Raw genomic sequence first — 20,238 nt, forward strand, 5'->3', positions numbered from 1 at the left:
ACTGACATGATAGGAAAATATTGCCAAAAAGAGGGAATGCAACAACAAAAAGAGGATACAGGTTTGTATCATATTTGCATATACCAAATTATATTTATAGATTTATTTATTTTTTAGAAATATTTACTGTAATTTAGATATAAATGCAATACACTATAGTGGTGAAGACTGTGATCAGCTCATCTGGCTGCCTGCTCAGTCTGCTGTCCAGGTGCTAACTGGTGATGGGCATCTTTGTGCTCTCCCTTCTTATGGTTCTTTAACTTTAAATTGGATTTGGACTGGACAGCCCTCTAAACAGAGAACGCCTTTGAACAGTGGTTGTCATCTGACAGCCTGTCAAATAGATTACTGTCCTCCGTAATGTAGAACACAACCCCACCCTAGTGCCAGGTATGCTGGTTGTGTGAAGGATGACATTATTGGGAGCACAAACAAAAGTGCAACCTCACACAGTCCCACTGACATGGCAGGAATTTCACCAGGCCTGTTTTGAGCCAGTTTTTGTTGCCTAGTCTATGTGTCTAGGCTGAAATTAAGTTCACAATCTTATTTAGTGTGCTTTAAAAGCAGCCTCACCATAGGGGGGGGGGAAGCACCTTTCACTTTACTTACAGCATAGTTCTGTCTGTCAGGCTGCTGTTACCAAGACTAGGATTAGTGGTTGTTGTTGTTTTAGAAAAGATGGAAATCTTAGCTTTTGTTAGCTCAAGCTCAGTGTTTATTTAACCAAAAGTTAATTTAAAACTTGTATATATTTGAATAAACTGGACATATGAGTGGCTGACTTAATTCACTCCCTGAAGGAAGTACTGCCATTTCCCCCGTTTTATTCCTTGTTTTCTTTCAAAGTTATCCTTTGCTTTTTGCCGTTATACTCTACCCTTCTCTAAAGGGAACTGAGTGCAGTATACACGGGACTATCTACTTTTTAGTCTAGTGAAAAACCTGTGTGGTAAGTTGTGGTGAGAGTGTGTAACTTACACAAGTCTAAACATCAAGTTTCAAGGGTTCACATATCTGAACCCAGGTCTTTCTAGTTAAAATACAATAGACTTAGGACACAGTCCACTCACAGTTAAGAATGAGTAAGGCCCTGTTAACTTCAACTAGAGAGATTCAATGAGAGAATCAAGCATGTGCTCAAGACTCCCATTTACATAAAAGGGATTAAAATATGCCTAACTTTGGTTGGATTTCATCTATTACTTCTCCTAAACTCTAGGTTCTACCACAACTTTTCTTTTCCTCATATTGTCCTTCCAGCAACCATTCATCTGTAACTCACCTTGAGTTGCTCATGACTAATAATGCCACATTTTAAACAGAATACAAAAGTATAACATTAATGGAACTGAAATTACCCTTTATAATTCAGCTACCAAATGTCAGACAGTTCCAGTAGTTCCAGACAATGTCTTTATGGTACCATAGCCGTGTCTCATTCTTGGAAGTTTGTGGGGTTCCACACAATGTCATCACCTATTTGTGACCCTCCTGTATTTTTTACAGCTCCTTCTGTCTTTTCCCTCAAAGCAGAAAACCCATTAAGAAGAAAAGGATGGAACAGCTGTACAAAGCCTTTTATTGTTACCACTAGGAACTCTTCGTTTGGAAGTACATACAATTACCTAAACTGCCTTTATTTTGCTTCCTTCAGTCATAAGATTTATTCTCTATGTCAGGAGTGGGAAGCATGTTCCTATCTGAGGGCTGGATTGCAACCCAGGAAGTGTCCCAGTGGGCATGGTCAGAGCCCGGCGTAGATGTGGCCACCCCACTCTCACACATGCCATTCATATCCATATACACACTCTTCCTAGCTCACCTTCCTCAGCTGATCCATGTAGAACAACTGAAGTTTCTGAACAGTTTTCGAAAGCAGGCCCACACAGAGCATGTTACAGTACTTCAAACGGGATGTAACTAAGGCATGACTGATCATGTCCAGATCAGACATCTCTAGGAACAGGCTCAGTAGGCTCACTAGCCTCAGCTATGCAAATGCACTCCTGGCAACCCCTGAAACTTGGGCATCCAAGTTCAGGGTGAAGTCCAGGAGTATATCAAACTGTGAGCCTAATTCTTCAGGGGGACTGCAACCCCATCCAGCACAAGCCATGTTGAACTGTGGCATGTCCCAACTCATGCCAGTGGCCATTCTGAGGTGTTTTTTTCACTGCCTGGCTACAGCTTGTTGTGTCCACTGCCTCTGTTGTGAGCATAATGTGCATATTGGCATCTTCCACTTCCCTCTGCTTCTACTTTAACACTAAAGTCTGAAGTGCGAAACTAGGGGGGGTTGGGGTGGGGAGAAAAAGAAGATTTCTGTGCAGGGTAAGTCTTAATTTGTAGTTACCATTTTTTTTCTAATTTGATACTTGTGTTTTTAAAATCTCCCCCAGTGCTTTTAATTACATTGTTTTTCTAAGAACTGTGGTTGAAAGTGTATTTTCAAATTAGTTCCCACAATTTATTTCACAGCCAGGGAATTCATTTACTAGAGCAATGTGTATTGGAGGGTAGGCAGACTACAGGGTCCGCAACAGTGCTAAGGGGTGTACATGGAAATCTACTGAAAAGAATAAGGCAGGCATCTAACTCCATGAATGCATCTACATTCATGTGTCTGTAAAAGGCCTTAGCTAGACCTAAGGTTATCCCGGGATCGTCCCGGGGTCATCGCTGTTCATGTAAATGACACACAGGATATCCCAGGAGCAGGCAGGGACGACCCCGGGATAAACCTTAGGTCTAGCTAAGGCCAAAGATGACTAAATAATCTCCATGACTGAGTTCAATAGGACTGACTCCTCGATCTTAAACACAACTGCTGGATCCTAAGTTGCTCTTCTATTCACATGTGTGATTGCTGCCAACTCCCCCTCGATGTGCAGCCCTCCACCCCATATACCATGCCATTTCCAAAGGTCCCCCAGCCACTGGGAACAGATGGGAGAAGGCATTCCTGGACTGTAGATGTAAGAGGCAGCAGAAAAACTCCATTACTTGCACATGAATTTTGTCCACTTCACAGAAGAGAAGTTAGGATCAAAGCCAATGGAACATACTTTTATTTCTGCTATAAGCAAGCTTAACTAGATAAAGTATTGCAGCTCAAAATATCTAGTAGGGCATGAAATATAGCGAGGATTGCATAGAAGTTATCCTGATAATTATTTAGTGTAAGATTCACTCAGTGGAGATTATTAAAATACTGAGGGTTTTTTTAAAGGGAAGGATAAAAACAAATCATTAGCAACATTACTTGCAAGACAATGCTTTTAATAAATCAAATTAATTTTAACTACATACCCCCAAATCCTCTGCTTGTATAAACTGTATACATTCAGTTCCCTTAAGAAAATTACATCAATTTATGTACATAGAAGAGCTGGCTCAACATCTGAAATGGAAACTGAGCAACTGAGACACAGCTATAGATAAAAATATATAGCACTGTCATATTCTGTACCCAGAGAACCTTGAGATAATTAAATATGGATTTGTATCTTCAGAGCAGCATTTTATGTTACAATGATTGCACAAAGGATGAAATCTAAGTAGGAGATGGATTCATCACTCCACCATTTTTACTGTGATGGGAAATTGTTTATGAAGTTTTCAGTAACTGTTCCATAAGCAATTTAAACAGCACAAGGTTAAACTACATTTTAGTACATGTACTACTAATGCAATTTAGTCATGGTAGTGAACGGTATTTAAAAATGAATAAACATGGCTCAGTTGTTACTTAAAGCTTAAAAAAAACAACTGTCAGAATAGATGCACTACTTTACTGCTAGGATTATTCCAACACTCTGACTTCTAAGTTGCCTTTGTTTGTTTGGTAAGGTACATACTCTTTCCATCCAGAACAGCAAGGCCTTGCAGGAGAGAAAAGAGGATTTTCAACAGCATGCACAAACTTGCCCTTGAAGCCTAATGAAGGTATTGCTGATTCATCAAGAGTCTGTGAATCACACTAGGACTACTATAATGATGCATTATGCCAGTTTTTGCATTTACTTTCCTGGAACTTGCACTGTAACTTCCAAGTACATATGATACACTAATGCTGCAATCTTATACACAGCTAAGCCCCATTCAACTCAATGGTACGTACTTCTGAGTAGATATGTATAGGATTGTGTGTTCTTTTTGGCCAAATTACATTACAAACTCTTTTTAATATATGTGGTAAGCTAGTAACATTAACCTGTTTTATTGTTACAAGAACTCTACAGAAAGCGTAACGCTCTGCATAATAACAAATGAAGCTCAGATAATTATTCATCTGTAAAGCAAGCTTGGGTTCACAACTGAAATGATAGGCATGTGTTGAATACTAGCTCATATGTTCCCCTATTAGAGGAATAGTGTGCTTAAGGGTTCATCACACAAGTATTTTATTTTACGCTCGCTACTGCCACTCACGATTTTTCATGCATCCTTTAGACAATGCCAACCTGCCTCCCACTCCTTCTTGTCTTTTTTCCATCACAAAATGGACCCCTTTTAATCTGACTTTTTTGGGGTGGGTGGGAACTGAATGTGCTGTGTAGAGGAAAAGCAGCTCTCTAAAAATGGCCCCTGAATGGGCCACGTGGTCTTTGTTTGCTTCCTCTTTCCTCTCTGGGAGGAAAGAGAAAGTAATGAAGGACAGAAGTGGGCGGAGAAGCAACGGTAAGAAGACGCGATTTCCCCAATGTGATGACACTTTTAAGCACATATTTAGTACTCTCCTGCTGACATTTTAGAAGCAGTGATAACTCTAATGGGTGTGCTCTCTCATGCCTTCTGTCCTAGTTTATTAAGATTCCTTATAGCATGGTCTAAATCCTTGCTCCCTTAATAATTCTCTTTGCCATCCTTTTGCTCCCCTAAACTAGTTTTTTCTGGAGTTGCCACTGCTCAGAAGTGCTTAACTTTGTGTATTGTGCCCGCTAACTGGAATTTACAAAGATTTAAAATATATACTTTGCATTTAAAATGTATGCAATCTACTTCAATTAGAAAAATATACTTGCTACAACTAACCACAATCCACAATTTCCTCTGGCATTTTTCCCTAGTACATTTTTTAGATACATAAGAACAAGCATACAATTATCTTTGTTTTTAATATATATGTTAGAAACAAGCAAAATTAACAAATATTATGTTACAGCAGTACTTCTATAATCTTGTCCTATTTTTCATGGATCACAATATGAAGACTAGAAGACACACCCACAGACATGGGTTGAATCCAGACTTACTCATGCTTAGAGAAGACTTATTGAAATCAATGGGATAAGTAAATCACCACCAAATTATTTTCCATTGATTACCATGGGTCTAATCTAAGCATAACTAAGTCTGGATCCAGCCCATCATGAAAAAATAAATAAACCACTAAAGGCTACTTTTCTATTTCCATTAATCAACTTATTCAATCTAAGTTCATAAGCAGAATGAATTTGTGTTGAATTAAAGACTGGGTTGCAAAATAGAAGAGCTTTTCATGACCAAAATTTGCAGGGATATTAATAGCAGGAACTGTAATTCATCCCAACTAGGAATAAATGTTTCCTCTGGATAAAACTATTTCTTCACATTTCAAACTGGTGCCTCCAGTCCACTGATCAGTGAACCTCATTGATGAATATGGCATGGGCTCCCAATTCAAACACAGATTATGCAATTCCATGTCATATGTACTGAGTTAGTTACTAACGACATGATGTTAATTATCTGCTTGGAATGGATGATGACCAGAAGAACAGACTATAAATAGGTCATTTGTTGCCTGCCTTCACAGATTCATACATAACATTGGTTCCAGATTTAGTCTTCAAAGTGGACCCACTGAAATCAATGGGATATATGTCAATCCCACTGATTTCAAGGGGTTCACCAAATCCAAGTATGACTAAATCTGGCTCCAAGCCATCGTCTCTTAATTTTAAGATGTTTGCAACATCCCATAACCCTCTGTACTATCCAATATTCCTGGAATTTCATGTATTCCCCTACAATCTAAAATTATTATACTCATTGCTGTGATTATATTTAATACCATGTTGTAGCATGTTCCTTCTCCCCATTCTTTTATATAGCCACTGCATGGAAGCAAGCTCCACATACCTAAAACCTTGTTGGATATACTCCATGCATATAAAAAAGAAGCTATGCATAGTAAATTCCTCACACCATATCTAACACACAGGAGTATGTGCAGGTTGTTCCATGCTGAATGAGTCTACATATGTGACCCCAATGCACCTTTGGCATGGCCAGCAATCACAATACCAATCACCTATTTGGAAGATTGCTGTGGGAGTTAGAACTCAATCCAGGCTTTCTTTGTCCTGTCCTACTTGAACAGTTGAACGGGACAATGTATTTAGCAGGTGAGCATGTAAAGATTACTGTACAAAGCAGCTCATACACAGACTAAGTGTATACATGGATCCACAGATAAGAGCTTACAATGGCACTGAACTGATTGTCAGAGGTGTGACAACACGATTTTTCCCTACACAGCTCTATTTTAGGCAACCAAGCTTTGTATTATGCTGAAATAACATACAAACCAGTAGCTCATGACAGCTCTTAACGGTTCTTGTCTTTCCTGGGGAGCCTTGTACATAATCTTAATGTCTAATTAATCAAATTTAATTTGTACATGCTTGAAAATGTCAATCCCTGTAAATATAAGCAAAAGGTTTCTCATCTGTTTCACTTTGCTTGTGTCTCCCTTGTTCATTTGTGGTACTTACTAACCAAAGCAAGCCCAACGTTAGACAGCTGCCATCCTAAATAGAGGACAAAATGCTCTTATGGGATAGGAACAGCATCATAAATAAACACTACAAATAATATATCTAGCAGTCAAGAACTGCTTTTCAATGTAGTGAGTCAGCAAAATAACTTTGATGGTGATGTAAACACATTCTATATCTTAAATAATTTTCAAAAGCACTTATACCAGAAGTAGGATTTGTTTGCAATATTTTTCAGTCTATGGGATCAGAAAATGACCATACAGCCTCTTATAAGATAATTTCTCATTTACTTATATGGTGTAATGTCTTAAATTTCCACCTGATTTTAGCTCTTTTTCTCTGTGAATTGCATTATCTCAATCACTTTTTGTCTATTCAGTTTACACAGCTATTAAAACAACTATAACTGGGAAATGTAAAGGTGGAAAGAAAGAAAAACCAAGTCCCCAGATTCAGTCCCATTCACCAAAGGCAAAATAGTAAAGGGGAGATTTGCACTTTGTGCGAAAGACGAACAAACTTGAGATCTGGTGAATGGGCGATCAGCACATGTTCTACCATTAGGGAATCAAGACTGAGGCTGCATTCTACTTTTGATGGATATTGCTTACCAGGTCCTATGTCAGGGAATAACCCACAGCTCACATGATTTGCACACACGATTTGCATGCGGAATGTTTCAATTTAATTCCCAGTATTTCCAAGTAGGACTGGGGGAGAATGGAGAACTCCCTATCTGAAACCCTGGAAAGCAGCTGCCAGTTAGGGTTTATACAACACTGAGCAAAATGGGCCAATGCTCTGACTAAGTGACTAGGTTCGGATGTTCACAGTGAGGGAAGTAACCATTGTGATTGCTCCCTCCAACCCCCGCTTGTGCACAACCACCATTTGCATTATTCCCCATACTGGACCTATGACATGCAGTAGATGTTGTAAGGTGGGTATGAATCCCCCTTCCCACCACATGCTGCTTTCGGATAACATGCCAACCTGTGCCACAGTGCAGGGAATAAGGCAAATGTATGGAGGGGTGGGGGGAGAAGCCACGATAGTTGCTTCCCTCAATGCAATCGTCCAAACTCACCCAGTATAAGGCAGCTTGCTATATTTTCGTTCTCATTTAAATATCTGTATGTACTCGGTGAATACATGGCACCCTTTTGCAAGTGGGCTGTCCCATTCATTTCAACTGTAGGATCCCATCTGGACACATATTCCATAATAGGTGGAGATAGGGTCCCTCTATTGAAATCACTGAGAAGCTTTTGTAGACATGGCATGCAATCACCTGGAATGTACTCCCAGGAAAGGCAAAAGAATTACACCATAAATCCCATTTCACCTGGTACTTGTTATGAACTGATATTACCACCAGTATTTCAAATGCTAGCATATCACTCAATGTGGTTTAATGTCAACCCCACTTGCATAATTTAAAACTTCTTTCTTTCACACACACACACATACACATATACATATAGATTGACTTCCTCATGAATTAACCTCCTTACCTTTTCAACTGGTGCATTTTCTTCGCATGTTGTTACACTAGCTTTTCTGGAGTCAGTTTTTGATCTGCTCAGTCTGCGGGATACTTTTTCTCTAAGCAAAGTGGCATATCCAATGTGTTCATAGATAGGATTTGTTGTCATTTTGGAAATATATTCAGAAGCCTTGGTTTCTATATACAGTGTTATCAAGCCGTCCGTTACCAAATCATGGATGGATTCAAACCTCTTCTCCCCTACAAAATGCTTCCCATCATAAAACAACCTATAATTTAAGGTCTGATTACCAAATCTGCATTAAAACACAAATGAAATTGTTGCATTAGTGTTTGAACACTCAAATGTGATTTTTTCAGCTTATGCACATTATAAAACAGGAATGTTGAACCTCTTTCCACCCAAGGGCTGGATTTCATTTCAGAGAAGCTCATGGGGACCAGATTGCACTGGTGAGCTCTGAACAGAAAAGAGGCAGGGCCAAAAATACCAGCATATTTTAGTTTAAGGCTCTTACTGCTAGTAACTAAGCCTCAGGAGATGCATTTGAACCTTTTAGAATGGGGAAAAACTGCACAAAATCAGGGATACCACCAAACAGTTGGTGGTCAGGGGGAAAGGGGAAGGGGGCCATTTGGGAAACCCTGGAAGACCAGAATTGCCCCCCAAGTGGGCCAGATTGGCTCCTAGGCCTGAGAACTTGCACCCCTACTATAAAAAGACAGAAGAGGCAGAGGAGGAAGGTGTACATTATCATGTGACAGAGGTTTAAATTCAAGGCAGGTGCCGCATGAACATGTTAAAATAGATTTCTACCAGTGCAGAAGTAACATTCCTAATTATGTAACCATGGTGAAATACATGGAAGAGATCTTTTGAATAAAAATCAATCTCTACTCCCTTACAGAGTGTGAATTCCCATTCCATTCTCCTTAACCGCAGTCAACACAACACAAACGTGAACCACAGTTGCAGATCAGCAGGGACAGCAATTAAAGCCAGTTCCAAAACTTTTAACCTTGGTTCACATTGGTGTCAATGTAATGTTTAATTACATTTGAGTCTTCCAGGGCAATTTGAGGACTTTGGCGTGCTCTTCATTCTATAAGTATGACTTAGAAATCAGCAGCATTGGTCTGCAGTGGTCCATATAACATGAAGATGGGCTGAGAGCCTCTTTTCTGCAAATGCAATAGTATGGGGCACTGGCATTGTTTTTCTTATGTAGACAGTTCACAAAAGTACAAAAATCAACTATTACATATGCAAAAATTAATGTTTTAAAATTTCTCAAAGGATTATGATATCCAGCAGATGGTTTGACTACATTATACCATTTTTAAAAGTATACTATTTTGCATAGTTATTAAAAACATGATGCTAATGTACATGTCCTTAGGTCCCTAATGATACGCAAGCATTTCTTAAAGTTTACACACAGAAATAGTAGAGCTCACCTGAGAGCTAAAGTATAGCAACCAGGTTGTCGCTGGCTTTCTCTGAGAATATATGCTCCTTCTACACCTCCAAGTAATTCATCAGCTTGCTCACGAGAAATAATCCCATGAAACCTGACAGAAAAAAAGCCAGCAATTTAGAGAATAATTATACATGGGGGGAAAGGCCACAGGAACTCATTTTAAAGAAAGATAAAGATGGCACAGAGATTACAGCAGCATAACAGATCACAAATAAGTTGTGTGCATATATGTACAGATTGGTGCCATTTAGGGCTTTTTCTCTGGGGCTAATTATTTATCAGAGTCTAATCAACAGTGTGGGAGAGGAGTTTTGTCAGGACTGCAGTTGGGGAGTAGTTAAACCTCCCTTCTTGTGTGCCTTACACCCAATGAAAATTGGACCCTGCACCTGGTTTTAGTTTTTTGAGAAAGTCAATAGTGGATGGGCTTCCTATTGACATGTTTAGTGTCACATCTACTGTGTCTCTCAGAGCCTTCTTAGTACAGAACATATTTTGGATGGCTGAAGGCACAGGAACCCTGGAAGAGGAAACAGTATCCAAAATCCAAAAATTTGTCTAGTCCAGCCTTTCCCAACCTTGTGTCCACAGACGTTGTTGGACTGCAACCTGCATCATTGCCAGCCAGCATAGCCAATGTTCAGGGATAATGGCAACTGTGGTTTAAAATTGTCTAGCTGGTCTAGACCAATTGCCATTGGATAATAGCTACTAGTCATGATGCTCTATCAGAATCCCTTACCTTCTCACTGGTAACAGGAAGGATGTTAACTCTAAATAATCTGAGGATTTTTTTAAAAATGCTAATTCTTAAATTTAGTCTCTCACAAGCCAGCACTGAAAGCTAAGCACTTGTGAATCTAGACTTAAATGAGCTACAGAGAAGGTGCTGGATAAAAGCAAATGCTCTGTCTACAGTGAATTATCTAAAGGGAAGGGTAAAGTGACTTTGAGGTTAGGTGTGTGTGTATGTGTGTGTGTGTTTTTAATTGTTTCAATCTCTTTCCCCCCTCCACTCATTCAATTTAGAAGAAATCAAACACTTCAGGGATCTTTTACCACAGTAATTTGACGAAGAAATATGACCTTATCACTTTACTGGAACCAATAATTCAGCTGTGACCTTTGAAGAAGGGTAAAATACAATATGCAGAGTAGTTTAACTGTTAGGCTGCAGATACATTTAACTAGTAAAATTACTATAGCATGCTTTGAACATTTCGAAGCTAAGCAGATGGTTGTGGTTGTTTTTACTTGAAACATAGTAAATGCATGGTAATTTTTTTTAGCCCTAAACATAGGCCTAAAAAATGGCGGGTGCGACGGCTTTCTTTGTGAGCTCATCGCGCATGTCGTATAGCACGAAAACCCGAGATAGTTGCATCACGGGCTCTCCCTTCCTCTGTCACGCTTTTTAAGGTAGGTCTAGCAAAGGCCTAAGTCTCCTTTCTGCCAGAACATATAGGTAATGGTGTGTTTCAAATGCTGAGTATTGTATGGTAGTGATAGGGTGGAGGGGAGAAACAAATCTAGGTTCAGTGCTGCTCTTATAAAAGTAGCCCTAATTTGTTTTCAAAAATAAATTAATGGTTTTGCTGCTAATTGCAAAATAGTGCAGAAAGAGTTATATGCTCTGGGTATCATCTGGAATGGAAATTCATTCACATGCATGCTGAGAATCTGGGCTTTCAAGGAAAAAATGTGGAAAGTTAGGGGAGATACAATTTTGAGATACATAGTCTCCTCATTAAGAATTCTGTATTAATAATTTCATATTGCACAGTGGCACACATCAAATGACTGCTTATAAAATAATATTTACAAGGAGTTTAAATACATACTCTCTTCCATAGTATTTTGGTCTGTTCTCCACCTAAATGAAAATTAAAAACACACACACATGAATATTAACAATGTAGTTAGATATAAAGTAGAAGACAAACAATAAAATTTAAGGTGGTGAAACAACCGCCTAAATCCAATACAGAATTAGGCATATCTAAGCCCATTGAAATCAATTGGTTTAAGCATACATAATTATATACTGGATTTAGGCCAATAAAATATTTTTCCCAATGCAAAAGCCCTGGTTATACTCTGATGCAAAGGAATGCAGGTGTATAGTTGCCTTCCGTGAAAATAAATGGGGAAACCATTGAAGGTGGGATGGCTTTGCGCATGGATTGAAGTTCCTTTGCCTTCAGGAAGCCTAAGGATCTGGGCAACTTATAGCTATAACAATGCTATCAAATATTTCAAGTTGAACTTATTCAAATGAGAGCAAAATAATTATATTTATTTTTTTCTGTCGTGAACACATTAGGTGGCCTTAGGCAAACTACTCTCTCTGCTTTAGCCACCCATCTGCAATACGGTGAAAACAACTCTCTGGGTTGCAGCTACGTTAACAGCAAAATAATGTGAGGGCTCCAAACACTCAAATGCACTATGCAAATACTATTTATTGATCATTGTTATTTTATAAAAGCTCATCTACAGGTGCAACAAAGAAAATACGCCTTTTATAAAAGCACAAAGAAAATGCATCCCAATCCAGCAAGGGTGATGTTTATACAGATTCAAGCAGCATACAAAAAAGCTAGATATCTTAATCCTGAATCTGTTCCTGAAGATGGATTTGGAACTTCGTACACAGTCACCAACAGATGGTTAACACCAATCACATATTTAGGTGTTTGTGGAATTGAATCCAGGGTGGAACGCTAAAATAGATGGCTCAGTCCTTCAGTTAAGTTAAAGCAGTTAGATTCCAGTTGATTTAGTCCCACAACCTGACATTTGGTCATTTAAAGATTTTGTGTGGTTGAATTGCCTTTTAATTGAAGTTACTGCCTTACTAAAAAAACAAAACCCTCTAGATTTGTTTAATGAAGTCAACTTTGTGCACTCCAAAATGTTCTATATTCAGATTTGGCTTTCACAACCCATCTTAAACAAAGAAGTTAAATTTTACAGTAAGTGAACAATTTACCACCAATACGTATTAAATATAGCTAATAAAATAATCAAAATGTTAAGTCTAAGGAACACTTTAAAAGCTTAAAAGACTGATTGAAACAAATGAATTGATTTATATATTACTTTCTTAAGAGGGAAAATATAATAGACTGGCACCTCAATCATATATATGTCTACTCACAATGAAATGCTATTCATTTCAATGCAACTGAATTCCACCTAAGCATGCTTCCAGTTTGCAACCCTAAAGGAACAAGCACTGTCTATTAATTTCATTCAAACAAATTGTGCTTGCAGAGCAACAATGTCTGAAGAATGGTGCCCTTTATCAGGAGAAACACAATGAATTAATCATAAATGCCACACATAATGTTGAACATTTCATTTGGCATTTGTAAGCAAACAAATGCTAGGCCAGCAGGGGGCAGTTCTTTACAAAGTTTGACACACTATAGTTTTGTTTAATGCTGGTTTAATACTTGGAAAGTAGAGTTTGACTACTGATAGTGAAGATGTCTCTAATTTAAATAGTAATTCCGTTTAACTAACAGTCTTGTATCAACTAGTACTAAAATTATGACTGGGTTTATAAAAGTAGGCTTTAACATTTCATTTTAATGTGTGAATGATCTTTTAATGTTTTAAAATGAACCGTCTCTTTTTAAGAGGAATGATCTCAAACACTTTGTGTTAGTACAGTAATGCCTGAAGTGCTCTAAGCTGGTGGTTGAGTCTGAGCTTTAAATGAGGCTGTTAATTCACTGAATCTACTTCTGTTTTCGTTGCAAAATTGAGATCTGAGCTCTAGACAAAAAGATATGAGACATTTATTGGGTGTTCATTGTTTCTTATTTATACTTGTTTACAGGTACTTTAGATGATGTCATAATTCTTCAGTTTTGCTTCCATTTTTATAGAGCTTTTATGTACAGGGTTTTTATCGTATGCTTATCATTCCCAACTCACAGTTGTTTATCCTGAGGAGCTCTGGGCCTGGCTCCCAGCTCCTCATGGTTACTCAAGATGAGCCGGGACAAACCGCGATGCGGATCATCCCGCGACTACGGAAAAAGCAGGATTAAAGGGTAGGGCGATAGCCCAGGGAAAGGAAGGGATCATCCCTCCCTGCTCCCCGGATGCCCTGTATGTCATGTGGATGCACAGGGACAATCCTGGGGTGATCCCCGGGATATTGCCCCATCTAGCTATGCGCTCAGAATTCCTGAAAAAAACACACAAACATTTTCTTTTTCTGATGTACATAAAATACAGATGGGATGATTTTTTCCTCTCTCTTAAAGAAACAGGTGTGTTTGTTACTATTAATTATTATTACTTATTTATTTATTAAACTTATATACCGCTCCCATAGCCAGGGCTCTCTGGGCGGTTTACAGAATTCCCAGTACCGGAAGTCTCTAAACATAAAACAAAGACTGAGTGCACCTCAAAGTTAACAAAAATATTATTATAAAATAAAATGTTTTTTGGCTCATCATTTGTAAAGTTGTTGTAGTGATTTTTAAATGTATGTGCATTTTGCATGTTTTTGTGGTTTTTAATTTTTGTATATTGTTTTTAAGTGTTTTTATCTTATGTGAACCGCCTAGAGAGCTTCGGCTATGGGGTGGTATACAAATGCAATAAAATAAATAAATAAAAATGAATATGCTATTATAGAATATCTTATTATAATGCATATGCTGTTATAATATATCAGCCAGATAATCTATGGTGTAGCCCTAATAAAATGTTTTGAAACGTATGAGTCACAAGGGACAGAAAGTACTGAATGTATTATATTATATTCTACACACCTCTAGGTCTCCCAAGTTCATTCTTATAGGAGAAATTTGCCAAGCATTCTTAACATTTCTCAGCAACTTTAAAGAATAGAAACTTTAAAAGAGAGAGAAAGAGAAAATTGGGATTGTCAGGATTTAAAAATCCACATTTGGCAATTTGTGGCATATTTATGGAACAAACTTCTACACCCCCTCGTAACCCACCTTGTAGCTTGCCTTCATATCTATATCTATTCATATTTAGAATCATTTATTGCAAATGAGAATGCATGATGAAAATTTCTCAAACCAGAGGTGGAAACAGATGAAAGTAAATTCATTTCATTTACTTGTGGTTTCAAAAGATGTATATGTTCTCTTCTGACTATGAGCAATAGGGGCCCTTGCTTTCTCTGAAGCAACCCCATGCTGAGTCAGACCATGGGTCCATCTAGTCCAGCATTCTGTCCACAGAGTGGCCAATGAGTTGTTGACCAGGAACCCATAAGCATGTCACGAGTGCAACATCACACACACTCTCATCTAGGAAAGTTGTGGAGTTATTGCTGCCATTGCTCAGCTGAAGAAAGTGAAAAAAGTACTGCTTTTTAACCTCCAAGATAAAGTATTGCTCAAGATGGGAAGCAAAGAAAAAGTATCCTGACTATATTTCCAAAATCTAATCCAGAATGTTAAATCTGTCCAGGATCAATGCACTAAAGGTGGAAATAAGTGGTAGCAGCTAAAGATGTTTTAACTGGGATTTTGTAACTGAGAATAGGCGAGGTTCACTGTCACCACTTGCCAGGTTCTAGAGATTAATTTACAACCACACAGCAGTGTTTTTCTGCCTCCATAATTACCTTTATGCATTCACACCCAGCTATGTAGCCTAATCATATAATCTGTTAATGATGGGAAAATGTTAAAAGTGCATTATTAAGACATATGACATCCAGAACACAAATATTTGCATACTCTGACCTTTAGTACATTAGTCAAGGGCCATGTTAGGATTGAAACTGACAAACATAAGCTTTGGTGTCTTAGTCGCATTATACATATGAATCATAATTATCTAGCAATAGGAGGGCAATTTGTACAAGGTGAGTCTGGTGCATTTGAATAAATACAAAGTTATTTGTATGATATTAGTCTGTTTTTAAAATAAAATATGGTAGAAACTGGTTATAACTCAGTGGAAAATGGAAAGAAGAGGATTTCAAACTTGAGAGCTGTTAGGAAGGAGTACAGAAAGCAATTTCACCATGGCCTCCATAGTCAACTCTCAGTGGCCTGGTTCAGACAACACGCTAAACCATGCTGCTTAACCACAAAATGTTTAAGGGAATGCATAATGCATTTCCTTAACCCTTTTGTGGTTAAGCAGCATGGTTTAGCATGTTGTCTGAACCAGGCCTATAGCTTCCCAAGAAAAAGCCAGGATCTTTTTTTGATCATCCCAGAGTGCAGGACATGGACTAATGGGCTCAAGTTACAGGAAGCCAGATTCCAGCTGGACATCCGGAAAAACTTCCTGACTGTTAGAGAAGTACGACAATGGAACCAATTATGTAGGGAGGTCCTCGTAGCCTTGGCTTTATATTTGACTCCTCGCTCTCCTTTATTCCTCATATTGAGGCAGTAGCTAAATCTTGTCGATTTTTCCTGTATAATATTGCCAGGATTCGATCATTTTTGTCTGTCTCTTCCGCCAAGACGCTTGTTCATGCACTGGTTATTTCACGGTTGGACTACTGCAACCTTCTTCTCTCTGGTCTTCCTTCTTCTCACATCAGTCCGTTGGTTTCTGTTCACCACTCTGCCACAAAGATCATCTTCTTGGCTCGCCGCTCTGACCATGTTACTCCGCTTCTGAAATCTCTTCATTGGCTTCCAATTCACTTCAGAATCCAATATAAACTTCTGTTAACCTTCAAAGCTTTTCACGGTCTAGCTCCTTCCTATCTCTCCTCTCTCATCTCACACTATTGCCCCGCTCGTGCTCTTCGCTCCTCTGATGCCATGTTTCTCGCCTGCCCAAGGGCCTCTACTTCCCTTGCTCGGCTCCGTCCATTTTCTTCTGCTGCCCCTTACGCCTGGAATGCTCTTCCAGAACATTTGAGAACTACAACTTCAATCGCAGCTTTTAAAGCTCAACTAAAAACTTTTCTCTTTCCTAAAGCTTTTAAAACTTGATGTTGTGCAGACTCTATACTGTTAGTTTTACCCTACCCTGTGCCTGCTTACCCTACCCTGTGTCTGTTTGCATTCTCTTCCCCTCCTTATTGTTTTACTATGATTTTATTAGATTGTAAGCCTATGCGGCAGAGTCTTGCTATTTACTGTTTTACTCTGTACAGCACCATGTACATTGATGGTGCTATATAAATAAATAAATAAATAATAATAATAATAATAATAATAATAATAATAATAATAATAGGCTCTGCCACACTAGAGGCCTTCAAGATGCAACTGGACAGCCATCTGTCAGGGATGCTTTAAGGTAGATTCCTGCATTGAGCAGGGAGTTGGACTCAATGGTCTTATAGGCCCCTTCCAACTCTACTATTCTATGATTCTATGAACTCTGTCGACCTGCCCTGTTCCAGAAACTAACAGCCCTGCTTCAAACAAGAATTGTGTGTGTGTGTGTGTGTGTGTGTGTGTGTGTGTGTGTGTGTGTGTATGTAAGGGAATCGGTGTAAGTGCCCTGTTGGATTCTATTTGTACAAATGAAAGAAACAAAGATGGAACAACAAACTGTACAAGTGAAATAATCCTGACCAAATCTAGAACTCCAGCCCAAGTTTGTCCATAATGAAGACAAAGAAAATCAGAACCCCCAAATCTGGGGGGAAATTCAGTGGGAGAAAATTTCATTAGTACTGTGTACAAAATGTAAGATAACTAAATGAGGACAGTGTAGATGACATGATTTCACATATACAGAAATAAAGTATTAATGATATGGATTTGGTAGGAAGAGGGGAAAACTGGCACTATTGCGTAACTGGAAAAACTATCTGTAGGTTGATGCTATAAAACTAACAACTGTTCATCTGGCAGATTCTACATCTGATGCTTTACAGAAGAGCTAACAATACAGGCAAGTGAGGCATCAAGCCAAACTCAGAGTAATAGCTCAGAGCTCTCCAACTCTGCAAAAACTCAGCAAATGAAGTTGATATGGTTCTCAATTCATGAAAGAAGCCACTTTGTTGTTCCACCCATTAGCAAATTCAAGCAACTACATATACAAAACAGCCAATATTCAACTCTCTCTAAGCAAAACCATTACATAATTAATTACTTCTAGTTTCTACACTGGGACTGTACAGGACATTAAAAGGGTAAGAGGCCGTTTTTGTCTATCAGAGAACCACAGTCAAAGACATACACAAGATTTCTAATGTTCACTTTTTGGACATGGTAAATTTACTCCAATTTCTGCCAACCAGGCACACTTGTGCCTCCTTTCCTCCTGTTTCAGCTGCATATTCCGATTAAAAAAAAGTGATCTATGATAACGGTAAAGCATAGAAACTGGATACAATGACCCACAATATTCTATACCACTGGCTAAACATTATTTCCCCTCTCTCCTTTCTTTCCTTTCCTTTCTTTTTGACATCAGTCCCTTTTAAACTTAGGTAGGCATGATGTTTTCACTGCATTAGATCAACTTTCCTACTCTTATAGAGATTATTTAACAGATAAATTGGCAACATTCAAGAACTTGTCACATTTTAGCTGAAACCCTGTACAAAGTTGTATGCATTTAAGTCCGTGTGAATGAAGGATTGCTGCCAAGATAATAAAGTAAGCGATTTCAGAGCCATTTTAATTGTTCTCAGCTAACCACTGGCTGATCTATTTGCCAGGCCAAAAACATTCAGAATAAAATAACATATGATCACTTCGTATGTTACTGTTCAGTAAGGGAAATGGCAGCAGAATGCTCAGATGTGTCTTTGTTACTCTCAAAGAGTCAGGCTTCACAGCAGAGTAAATGTTGAGCAGTAGATAACATGTCAAACTAGGGGGACCTTGGATTCACATCCCCACTCAGCCTTGAAGTGTTCTGTCTTGGTCTTGGGAAGCTTATGGGGCATGGTGGGGCAAGAACAGCACCAAGGAGAGCTCCTAGTGAGCAACTTGCTAATGGGCCTGTTCAGACAACACTCTAAGCCATGGTTAGGCTGCTAGCCGTTTTGCAATAAATGGTTAGTGAGTGTGTTTAAACTGTGGTTACGTAGCCACCATGGTTAAGAATGGATCATACAACATGCTAAGTCATGGTTCACACGACACACTAAATCATAATATTTAGCTCAAAATGCTTAACCACCATGGCTTAGCGTGTTGTCTGAATAGGGTCAATGTTGACAACATTTGGAACCAGAATGAAGCCTTTTATGCCTTGACATCCAGAACTCTTGACTGGCAACAGCTTTTCAGGGTTTCAGACATGAATCTTTCCCTGCCCTACCAGAAGATAACAGGTACTGAATTTGTGCATGCAAAGCACCACACAAAGCTCACACAGAGCTACAGCCCATCCACAATCACTCTCCGTCAGCCTGTCCTAACTCACAGAGTTTTATAAAGAATGCCTGTATGCCACTTTGAGTTCAATGAAGTGTATGAGCAGGACACTGGGAGTTGTAGTACTTTTGTTCTGCCTAAGCATGCCTTAAGCCATTTTGTTTCTATTTTTTTCTTGCCTTTAATACTGAATGGACAGAAACCCCTCTACTAAAAATCATTGTGGATACTATTGTGTTAAAGAGATAAGTAGAGGAAATTAAAGTGATGTTTGAGCCTTGCACCTTCTTCCTAAAGTAAGGAGAAACAACCTGCAGTTCTGTATGGGTGTGCCATTTACATTGCAAAGAACAAAAGAGTTACTCATGAGCCCTACAGCCTGATAGTTCAGATGCTTTTAAATACATGGATCCGCTATAGGGAGGACTCTTGCCTAATGTGTACACTTTCTAGTCAGAAGATCCACCGGTTGGGAAGCCTATTTCTGGAGGAAAGCTGGAGTCCTTCTGCTACAATCTACTGAAACATCAGGCAAGGTTGATTACCCATGAATAGATCCACCTACAGGGATCTGCTACTTGAAATGCACATTTTTCCAGTTAGTAAGTCTGCATCAACAGTTGCAGAAGATCTGCATCCTTGATCAGGAACAGTTCCAATGTTCTTCAAAAACAAAACACCCTGCCTGTGCAAACATTGCCTGGAACATTCTTAGGGGAGAAAGCACCTCTTTAATGAGGTGCTGACTTTCCCAAGACAAAAAATTATTACCAACTCTATCCAGGATGTTGCAAAATCAAGATCAATTATCCCTAGAACACATCATGGAAATAAAGCTGGTAAGAGCATCACTTCATTAGAAAATGTGGGAAACCAAATAGAGAATCAGACTGTAACAGTACAGTTTTATCAGTTGTTATGCATTGTCTTCACACTTCACACATTGTCTTCATGGAAACAATTCAATATTTTACAAACAGTATTCTGAAACATTTGTCAAATTAATATTTTCAGAGCACAAATGGGTTTTGGAAAACAGCATGATATTGGCTGAGGGGAAGTCACATTTAATTTATGATAAAGATAAGCACAAAAATATATAACACTTTGATGAACATAAGAACTCTTGCAATAGCACTAAGAGAACAGTTTAATGTCATTATTAA

At 38.6% G+C, this 20,238-nt stretch overlaps 1 protein-coding gene across 1 annotated transcript in view; it reads right to left on the minus strand.

Moving 5' to 3' along the window:
• CHN2 (chimerin 2) overlaps window positions 1-20,238 on the minus strand; it is a 169,709-nt gene that overhangs the window by 83,361 nt on the left and 66,110 nt on the right. Inside the window, exons 4-6 of the mRNA XM_063128712.1 lie at window positions 11,600-11,631; window positions 9,736-9,849; window positions 8,285-8,573 (exon numbers count right to left, since the gene is read on the minus strand). Coding sequence (XP_062984782.1) covers window positions 8,285-8,573; window positions 9,736-9,849; window positions 11,600-11,631 — 435 coding nt within the window. The remainder of the gene's footprint in view (window positions 1-8,284; window positions 8,574-9,735; window positions 9,850-11,599; window positions 11,632-20,238) is intronic.

This window comes from Elgaria multicarinata, chromosome 1 (assembly GCF_023053635.1).
Source record: "Elgaria multicarinata webbii isolate HBS135686 ecotype San Diego chromosome 1, rElgMul1.1.pri, whole genome shotgun sequence".
In the NCBI taxonomy this organism is placed as follows: Eukaryota; Metazoa; Chordata; class Lepidosauria; order Squamata; family Anguidae; genus Elgaria; species Elgaria multicarinata.